We start from the raw sequence: 11,186 nt of genomic DNA on the forward strand, positions 1-11,186 counted from the left end.
ATGACTGCTCTGATCAAAATATCACCAAAATTCTCCAAACTTTAACCTATAAAATAAATAAATCCCAAAAATTAAACTAAGAAGTATAAAAACACAAAATTAACTAAATATAGATTAATATCTACAATAAAAGCTATAAATAAGAGTAAATTAGGTGTAAAATTATACCTAAATGATGATATAAAATGCATGCATTAGTAAAAACTTACAAGAAAAATATTTAACCCTTCATTTTTTAACTTTATACCAAACATATCTTTAAAAACTTTTTGTGCCGAATGCTAACACCTTGATTGGCATTAGTAATAGAATTGCCGTTGAAAATAATATTTTTTTAGTATATTACATAATATACTTTAGTACTCAATTAATTATAATAATTAAACACTATATTTATAAATAGTCATATATTTAACAAAACAAATTAAAATTATTGATTAAAATGAGATTAGAACCCTCTAAAATTTTACAAATAGACGTTATTACATTAATTCAGCACATCCCTTTTACCAACGTGAACATCATCACACACTTAAATCTATAGTACTCATCCGTACGACAGACTCGGATATCTATTTTGGTTTCACCATTCAAGTTACTGTAATAATGGGTTGACAGCAAACAGAAAAAAAATAGCCTAGTGCAAGAACTCTCTCGGATCCGTAACATAACCTGTCAAAGCAGGTGCTGCTGCCGTATAAGGTGAAGCAAGATATATCTGACCTTCTTTGTGTCCCATACGCCCTGGGAAGTTTCTGTTTGTCGTCGACAGGCACACCTGCAATAACATAGTTAACAACAGGAGTACCCGTGGCAGACAATTCATGCATAAAAAACTACAGAACAGGACAGGAGAAACCCATGACTGCATATGAAGTTGTGCCAGTTTGAGGGGAAAAACAAAATTTAACTTACCATGGGTTTATTCATGCGTGCATAGGTGTCTTTAGGGCGTCCCATGCAAGCACTGCAACTAGGATTTGCAGGCGTGTCACAACCAGCTTCTTCAAAAATCTGGGAGCAAGTTTTGCCACCGGATCCTGGTACTGGTATACTGAACAAGTCCATCCAAGCCTGAAAATTTTACAAGATATATATTACAGTTAAACTTGTAACCAGTTTCTTTCTTGTTTCATATTAGCATCCTTTTGTAACTGGTGAACCCACAGATTTAAAACACATTAAGATAAAGCATTACAAACCTTCTGGGTTGCAGGGACAAGAAATGTGGGAACCTTGACCTTTTTATCCTGCACATAGAATAAGCTTGAGAAGGTACAGAAAACCAAAAATCACAGAAAATGTAATGGACATATAGAATCCAAAAGGAATAAATAATTCTCACCGAATTTAGAAAAACTTTAGCAGCAGCCATAAAATCCTCAGTTTTTCCACCAGTACAGTATCCAATAAATACTCTGTCTATTTTGACATCTTTGCATTCTCTTGCTAAAGCACGATTATCAGGAGAATGAGGCTGCAAAAGTATATGCGCTAACAGCAAAATAACAGCGGAGAAATAATTGAAGTCCATAGGAGTTTTAAATAAAGCCACATACCTTAGCAACCAATGGTTCTAATTTCGAGATATCAAATCTGTACTCAGAAAGAAATGTAAAAGCCAAAAAGAAAAAACATATCACCACAAATGGAAAGCCAAAAGCACCATGCTTGGTATAATGGTTGAAATCATTTAACTCGATTCAACATTAATATTAATCTGGTTAGCATCAGTTACATGGATTATTTTCTAAAGATCCTATGAAAAATAAGAAACTATTATTTAGTATCCACTTAGTAATAGAAATCTACCTTGCTTGTTCATCTCCATAAACCGGTTCATAGGGCACAGATGTCTTATCCTGTAAACAACGAAAGATGGCTCAGGAAGCCCTTGCCAGGCAAAATACTTTCAATTATATCTCCTTACCAAATGGACCAAAAATCTAAGCAGTGACATATAATCCTTTCTGATGATACCTCAAGGTACTTGAGTGGTATCAGCTGGGATAACACCATTCTTCCCCCGTCCCCCCCGCGCCACCACCCTCCAACACCCCCCACCAAGCTTCAATAACCATATTACATAATGTCATCCGCTCTTCCATCTTAACCATCACAGAAAACCAGAACCACTAAGAAAATCACCTGTTGATGTGATATTAACTAACGCAGATAGAAATAGATTGACTACATGTTGCAAGAGCAACGCAGATAGAAATAGATTGACTACATGTTGCAAGAGCAAGAAAGACTCAATTTTACTCGCACTTAAACTCTCGACCGTTGTGCCAACAAACTCCATTGATTTGTACTCCATTGATTTGTATGTTGCACCAGAAACAGATATTTCACCAATAATCTGTGAAGGGACAATCGTTTTCCCAGATATCACATTACAGAAACAGGTAAAAGAACCGATACGTTGTCATAAACAGGTAAAAGAAGCGATATGTTGTCATTTAAGGTTCTAAGTTGATGGCTACTAAAGCAAATATATGCCCCAGATTTCAATAAACTCACTTGCTAAATCAAATCCTTTGCGAGCAAATAATTAGGCATTTCACCGTCCATTACAAATCTCAGAGTTGGGGGTACCTGCAATTTCGATTGCATCATGAAGAAAGTATAGCTCAGATTAATGTTCATTGGAAAACCACTGATTACATAAGTAGAACAATCTTCACAACTTTAAGTTGTCAAGTTAAAGATGCAGATGAAACAGAGTAGAATGTCAAAGTTCATAAAGTATAACGCCATAAAAAAAATGCTAATAAGCTTTAACTGAGTGGCATGATGTAATCTCTAAACTTGTGAGGTCTCAAGTTTAAATCATAGTCCACAGCGAAGGGAAAAAATATTTATTGACTTTCAGGAACTGCGTGGAGCCTCCTGTAGAATGTAAAACTAAGAAATGCAACAGCCCAGATTTACGTAAAAGCAGCACTAAAGAAAGAAAAACCAATTTTACAAACCTTAAGCAGGAGCTTCCCAGTGCCTAATACAAAACCTGCATCAGTGATGCCAATTCCAGTAGCAAATTGGCCAAATGCTCCAGCGGTGCAGGTGTGAGAGTCTGTGCCCAACAGAACCTGATAAGGACCGAAATTAATGAACATATAATTTCTATTCTGGTATTTAAGAGGATAAATATTTGTCTTTGTAAAAGAATCCCACCTCTCCTGGCCTACAATGGCCTTCTAGAGCAAGTGCAATATGGCATACAACTTTATAATCAGGGTTAGCCCGCCACGTGAGTAAAAGGCCAGCAAAAAAGGAATTTTTAAAACAATAGGCAAAAAATTTTAATTCAACCATATAATCATAAAACTAAACCTTGAAGTCACTTCGATCTTTTATATCATAGAAGTGCTTTATATTTTGTTCCGGGAAGAAATCCCTCAAAATGTCCACATTAAGGTTTGCAAGCTCATTATCAGTGAATATATAATGATCTCGTATAACCACAATTTTCTCACGGTCCCAAACCTTCAAGGATATATAGCAAAGTGAGGAAGGTTCTTTCAAGCATGGCAAAAGGACAGTGTAAAAAAAAAAAAAAAAATGGGAAAGTTTGGATACCTTGGCATTCTCTCCAAACTCCCTTTTGAAGATCGCAAAACAACCTGTACCACAAGCATCAAGGGCCATCAAGGTATCGACGCTCACCCAAACATTCTCACCTGGGTTCGACTGAGGCTTTTCAGAAGCTCTAGCCAGGATTTTCCCTGTCATCGTCATTGCGGTCTTCACCTGAATTCAACATTTGTATTCAAAGGCAATAAAAATGGTTAATACCCTTTAACCGAAACAACACGAAATCAATGAAAAATAAAATAAAATAAAATAAGCACAACTTAATCTGCAAAGTAATAAAAACCCTTCAGGGAAGAAACTAACTGAGCCAGTGGTGGCAGGCTTGCGCTCTGATTGCTGGGGAGCCATGACTGATACAATTTTCTTGGAAATTGATTTCCTGCATTTTGGAATAGAAAGTGGCGATGATGGTGAAGAGAAAGCAGAGAGCCCCAGATCCTTCTGTACTGAAACAATAATCATAGCTTAGTGAACACTGAACAATAAGTGGAAGTGAAAGATTTGTTAGTACCATGTAGCAGTAAGACGAGGAGGCAGGGAAAGCGTTGGAGGAAGCCATGATGATTGATGGTGGTGACACTGTTAAATTATGCACAAATATAAGCTAAAGCAACTTTTGGTTGCTTGGAAAATGGAGGAGGCGGCTAAGCAGGGTGAACAGGGCACGGCTCTGCTAGAAAAGTAAATAGGATCTTGTAGCTTTCGTGTGCATTGTTTTTAGTGGACCATCTCGAACCATTTTGTCAATGTGATGTGATACGATGATTATGATTCTGATTATCCATGATTAAATTTAAAGGAGCAATGCGACTGCTCATTTCTCGGTTTAATCAGTCGTTTTTCTGTTTTAGATAAGGTTAGTATACATTCCTGCAGTGTCAAGACGAAGTCAAATCCCATTATAGTTCACAGAAAAAACACTAGAGTTAAATGGATTTCATCATCACTGCATGGTGTACTACTCATGGAACAGATTTGTAACCGGTGGCCTTCGAGATTGTGACTGCCATCAAGAATTTGTGAGTGCCCAACGAGAGGGCCGCTCCTGGCTATTAGTTGCTTGCCATCATCTTTAGGTATTATACCCGTCTATCGTAAACCATCAAACATACCAGAGAAGGAGACATGAGACTCCTGGCAAGGATATCGATGCCCACAACAGCAGGGAACTGAATGGAGAGGAGGAGAGCAATAGACTTGGTAGAGGTGGGTGCCGCTCTGGGAGAGGCAATGCAAATCAAGTTCCCATCTCTCGACTATTCTGATGATTAATGTTTAACTAATGGTTTTGAGTATGGAGTTGGTTATGATTCCAGTGGCCATGATTAAAGGTTTTACCATGCTGATAGTCTCTTGATGTAGTGTCATCTGTGTTTACTCACAGAAGACTAATTCTTATAAATTGCAATAGATTCAAGATTCCCCTTGTGATCATTCTTATGATATATCTGGTTTGTTCCTAAATGGTTCTCTCCATTGGATAGATCGTGGCAGGAGGGATTCAGATTACAAAGGTACTGCTATTGGTTCTCTTAACAATTGCCTTTTAAGTGATCTCAAAATTCCTATTTGGATTTCATGAGATCATTGTTATTCATTCCAGCAGCCTCAACTTGTGTTCAATAAGTAGCACTCGTTCCAATAGATCAACTTGCTCAAGTTCCTTGAACAGGCAGGGATTTGATCAGTGAGATTGTTACCTGCAATAGGAATTCTATAAAATTCTAAACGAATTTCTATGTTTTCAACATCATATATGATTTTGTAATTAAATTTTATAAAATTCATTTGCAGATATAGGTTGGCAATAGTGGAACTGTCCACAGTCGGAAGCAGCTGTACATCTTGGCGACCGAGTTTACCTTCCAAACAGATACAGCTTGCTTGCTTTCTCCTTTTTCAACGAGTACAATGGTTTCAACAAGCGCATAAATACTCACAGCAGCTACGGCATGAGATGAAGTGGTGCAAACTTCGTACACCCAACATACAGACTTACATATCTACTTTTGGATTCACCATTTAAATTATTGCAACAATGGGTAGAGTACATGACCTAAATAGCCTACTGCAAGAACTCTCTTGGATCAGTGACATAACCAGTCAAAGCAGATGCTGCTGCTGTATAGGGGGAAGCAAGATATATTTGGCCTTCTTTGTGTCCCATCCGCCCTGGGAAGTTTCTGTTTGTCGTTGACACACAGACCTGCAATCACATAGCCCTCTTAATAGTCGACAGGAGTATTGATGCCTAAAAAACAAGGCAGAAGAAGCCATGACTACAGGTTGATTGAAGGGACAAACAAAATTACGCTACTCACCATTGGTTCATTCATTCTTTGCATAAGTGTCTTTAGGGCCTCCCAAACAAGCACCACAACTGGGACTCGCAGGCGTGTCACAACCAGCTGCTTCAAAAATCTGTGAGCAAGTTTTGCCACCAGATCCTGGACTGGGAGACTATACACATCCATCCACACCTGAATTTTAATATAAAATGCTATTATTAAATTTGTTAAAACTTCTTTTCATAGTTATACATCAGTATCCTTCACAAATAGTGAATCTACAAACATAAACACAACATTATCCAGTATTACAAACCTTTTGGGTTGCAGGGACAAGAAATGTGGGAACCTTGACCTTTTTACCCTGAACATGAATCAAATTGATGCAATAAGCTTAAGGGAATGAAAAGCAAAAATTAAATAAAATGATCACTGACTGCATTTCTGAAATAAAAATAATCCATATATTTCCAAAATCTTTGTACTGTTTTTTCTTTTCTATTCTATTGTCTTTTAGCAGTTTGAAAAGGACAATATCAAAATTTTATCGTCTAAAAATGGGCCTTCAAATCAAATTTATACCACAGCATTTGTCTTCCCCTTCCTCTTCCCTCCCCTCCCCCCCTCCTCCACCCCCACACCCCCCCCCCCCCCCCCTCCTCTCATTTTTTTCTTTTTCAAAGCACAACAAACCCAAACCACATGGTAGAGCCTTCACTCAAAAACAGTTTTCCTTAACAAGTAATTCAAACACTCTGGCACGCCTCTCCCACAAGGAAGCCATGCGCACAAGCATGCCCCACCCCATTTTCTTGTCTACTTAGAATAAAATGATAAATGGTACTACTGGAAATAGCTACTTCATCTATGCACTACATAAGACTCTTATCTAGAAGATTCTAGACTTTATCAAACTTACTAAAATACAATAAAGGAAAAGGAAAATTAACGCAAACAAAAAAAGCCAAGACTAATTTATTCAGAACATTAAGAAAAGTCTTCATGAAAATCGCAATTGACAGTCCAATAGCAACGACAATAACTTAATAAGATAAATAATCCTTACTGAAGCTAGAAAAACTTTGGCAGCAGCCATAAAATCCTCTGTTTTCCCACCAGTACAGGATCCAATGTATACTCTGTCTATTTTGACATCCTTGCATTCTCTTGCTAAAGCACAGTTATCAGGAGAATGAGGCTGCAAAAAATGGGTGGATTATGTCACTCCTTATGAAAGGAAAACGGAGCATTAAGCCAAAAACTAAGATGAGATACGATTGACGTCCACACGAGTTTTAGTACCCTTTACAAATATGAAACTGTACAAACACACACACACACACACACATTGGAAACTAAATTAAGTCACACACCTTAGCAACCAAAGGTTCCAATTTTGGGATATCAAATCTGTTCTCAGAAAGAAATCTAGAAGCCAAAAGAAAAAATATATCACTACCAATGCAAAACCAAAAGAACCATCTAGAAGAAAATAACAACACATTTTATTACCTATTATCTGATAAAGTTATAGTTGCTTTCAAAGTTCTAGAAATAGAGTAATATTTACAATGTACTTGTTTAACTTCTAGTTTCATTCATTTCACATCCAGTATAAGTTTCAAAATTATAAAACCATAAAACAAATAGCCCGACATTAAGTGAATTCCAAAGACAACTTTAGGCACAGAAAACTTCCGGTCAGCCGATACAGCTTAATTTCAAAACTGAAGATATCTAGAATTTCCAATTATGCATCTTAATATTTCTAATTAACTTCAGTTAACAAGTAAAAAGAATAATTGTATTTTCAAATGATACATAACGGTTCATTTGGTTTTCAAAAATTCCACATGATACTAAATAAAGTGCTCTAAATACCAATGGACACGTGAACTAATTGACATGCTAGACTTTAAAATGTTCAAATTAAGATGGGAAGATTAAAAAAATTTTGAATATTCTTGTTGTTTAAGGCTGTGTCAATGGGCAAGCTATAAAGATGCAAACAAAACCTATCAATTTCATATACAGACAGTGTATCCTAGGATAGGATCTCAAGAAAAAATTCAAGTCAACTAAACTTTAATCACAATCCAGTTGGTGTCAATTACATGGATCCTCATAATCATAAAAAATAAGATATTATATCTACCTTGCTTCCTCATCACTATAAACTGGTTCATAGGGCACAGATGTCTTATCCTGTGGACAACAAAAAATAACACTGTAAGCAAAAAAATCTAAGCAATGGTATACAATCAATCTGAAAATACCTCAAGGTACTTGAATGTAGTGCTATCAGCAGGAACAACCCCATTCTTGCCCCCAGCTTCAACAACCATGTTACATAATGTCATCCGCTCTTCCATCTAACCATCACAGAAAATCAGAACCAAGAAAATAATATGTTGATGAGATATCAATTAGCGAAAAGTGAAAACAGTAACTGAATGACAACACATTGTAGCAGGAAAAACAAAAATTTACTTACATTTAAACTCTCAACCGTGGTGCCTACAAACTCCATTGATTTATATGTTGCACCAGATACAGATATTTCACCAATAATCTGTAAAGGGGCAATCAATTTCCCAAATAAATGTCTAAGATCGTAACAGGAACAGGGGAAAAAAGTCGCATACTTCAACAAGGGGAAAAAAGTTGTATACTTCAATTCATTAGTAAATTGATGCCCGCTAAAGCAAACAAATGTCTAAGATCTGAATGAACTCACTTGCAAAATCAAATCCTTCACAAGCAAATAATCAGGCATCTCACCATCCATTACAAACCTCAGAGTTGGAGGCACCTGCAATTTTAACAAAAGAATAGATCAATAAGTGTCCAATGAAATATCACAACTATTTTAGAAACTTAAACCTAACTGAACTGTATCAAAGTTCATCTGATAAAACACCTAAGTGAAGCTACTATATCCATTGAATTTCAGGAACTGCATGGAGCCTATGGAACATACACAAGAGAAATGATGAGACTAAAACAACTGAGGCATTAAAGAATTTACAAACCTTAAGCAGGAGCTTCCCAGTGCCTAATACAAAACCAGCATCAGTGTTGCCAATTCCAGTAGCAAATTGGCCAAATGCTCCAGCAGTGCAGGTGTGGGAGTCTGTGCCTAAGAGGACCTGAGGGCAATAATAAATGATTACATGAGAGAGTCTGGAAAATATGGGGATAAAATTTCGTAAATGAATGATAGTAAAAGAATTGCACCTCGCCTAGTCTACAGTGACCTTCTTGGGCAAGTGCAACATGGCATACACCTTTATAATCAGGATTAACCTGCAAATTCAGATAGTAAATTCCTCTCCAACGTCCATGAAGGGCCAATAAAGTAGATTGCTCCTAAAAATAGATAAGAAATTTCAGTTAAGAATATAATCAAGAAAGTGCACCTTAAAGTCACTAAGATCCTTGATATCATAGAAGTACTTTATATTTTGCTCCAGGCAGAAATCCCTCAATATATCCACATTGCGGTTTGCACGTTCATCAGTAGTGAATATATATAATGATCTGGTATAATGACAATTTTCTCACGGTCCCAAACCTTCAACATCGAGTAGCAAGTCAGATAGTTACTTTCACGCATGGCGTAAGGGGGGGGGGGGGGGGGGGGGGTGTTGTGGTGAGGGGGGCGTGCGGGGCAGCGAATCAAAGGGTAATCACTTCAACTCTTTTATCTTTTGCGAAAAAACAAATAAATCACTTCAACTCAGTCTCAATGCTTAATATTAAAGATTATAATTGACAACAATAAAAAATTAAAAAAAGGAAATAAAATAAAGAAAAGGAGCATAATTGTAGAAACCATTAGCCTTAAGGAAATGGACAGCTTTCCAGATATCACACGGAATCTGGATCAACCTATCACTTCATGCAGCCTTTGGAAAACAAACACGAGAGAGAGAGAGAGAGAGCTTTCCTCTGTGTTGCAATGTAAATTTTATTTTAGAGATTATGCAGTAGTCACAATTTCGAACTACTATCTTCAAATGCTTTGCAAGAAATCCGCACGTACTTATGAAGTCATAATTTATTCAATGTTTGAGCTTATCCAAGTAGTAAACATCAGGAGCTCATTAAATCACTGATTACTTACCACCCAAATTGTTTAGCTGTATGGACAACAAAAATAAGTACAAAGAGTTCAAAACCTTTGCATTCTCTCCAAACTCTCTCTTAAAGATTCCAATGGAACCTGGGCCACAAACGTCATGTGTCATCAAGGTATCAACGTTGACCCAAATATTCTCACCTGGGCTCAAGTGAGGCTTCTCAGAGGCCCTCGCCAATATTTTCTCTGTCATCGTCATTGCGGTCTTCCCCTGCAAATCCACCAAACCAAAAAAATAATTATCGAACGAGGAAATAAGCCAATGGCATAAATGTAAAAAGCAGTAATAAAACTCAAAATTTAACAGAAATATTTAATCAAAAACCAAAAATGGTCAAGACACTTTATTCGAAACAACATGAAATCAATGAAGAAAAAGAAACACAGTTGAATCTGCAAATTAATAAAAACCCTTAAGAGAACAAAAAATAAATATAAACTAAAAATAAGAACAAACTGACCGATCCAGTACTGGCAGGCTTGCGTTCTGATTGCTGGGGAGCCATGACAGACACAATTTTCTTCGAAATTGATTTCCGGCATTTGGGAATAGAAAATGGCGATGACGTTGAGGAGAAATCAGAAAGACCCAGCAGATCCTTCTGTAACAAGGGAAAAGCAGTTGGGTCAAACGTGTAAATTTGAAAAAAAAAAAAGGTGAACAAAAGAGATATAAAATAAAAAAGGCTGAGAAATTTGTTAACATGTAGAAGTATTAACCTTGTTTGCGATGAAGGAATGCGAGGCAGGGACAATAGTGGAGGAAGCCATGACAACGATTGTTGACAGTGTTAAAGTTGGGAGATTTCCAGAATTCCAAAAGCTGTGTTTGGACGCCGGGAAAATTTTTGAGGCAGCGGCAGTAAAGCACCGCTGCTCTTGTGACCTGTGGCCTTGATATGCCACTTTGTCTTGGGCCCACCTTTAAAAATTATTGGAAATTATAAAATGATTTTAGTATATAAATTTTCAGTTATTTACTTTTAAAAATTAAATGGGTGATTGTATCAGTGGCAGGCAGCTCTTCATTTAATAAATTTATTAAGAAATGTGTGCATATTTCAAAAGAGAAGAATTTATTTAATTATTATATTTTAATAAAATTATCTATTTAATTTTTATATTTTAAAAAATATATTTTCTAATTTATTTTGTTTATT

The 11,186-nt window shown here is 36.5% G+C and overlaps 1 protein-coding gene and 1 pseudogene across 1 annotated transcript; both read right to left on the minus strand.

The window, feature by feature from the left end:
• Positions 1-410: 410 nt before the first annotated feature.
• Positions 411-4,292, minus strand: LOC110657911 (3-isopropylmalate dehydratase large subunit, chloroplastic-like; annotated as a pseudogene).
• Positions 4,293-5,592: 1,300 nt separating this feature from the next.
• LOC110657910 (3-isopropylmalate dehydratase large subunit, chloroplastic) lies at positions 5,593-10,936 on the minus strand. The gene is given in 18 exon segments (XM_021815357.2): positions 5,593-5,803; positions 5,919-5,936; positions 5,938-6,050; positions 6,053-6,077; positions 6,202-6,249; positions 6,952-7,083; positions 7,259-7,313; positions 8,041-8,090; positions 8,162-8,257; positions 8,380-8,457; positions 8,623-8,697; positions 8,918-9,034; positions 9,123-9,191; positions 9,305-9,418; positions 9,421-9,459; positions 10,067-10,237; positions 10,488-10,628; positions 10,747-10,936. Coding segments are annotated over 18 exon segments (1,533 nt in total). The 5' UTR covers positions 10,798-10,936; the 3' UTR covers positions 5,593-5,662.
• Positions 10,937-11,186: the final 250 nt, after the last annotated feature.

The sequence above is a fragment of the Hevea brasiliensis genome, chromosome 4 (assembly GCF_030052815.1).
Source record: "Hevea brasiliensis isolate MT/VB/25A 57/8 chromosome 4, ASM3005281v1, whole genome shotgun sequence".
Lineage (NCBI taxonomy): Eukaryota > Viridiplantae > Streptophyta > Magnoliopsida > Malpighiales > Euphorbiaceae > Hevea > Hevea brasiliensis.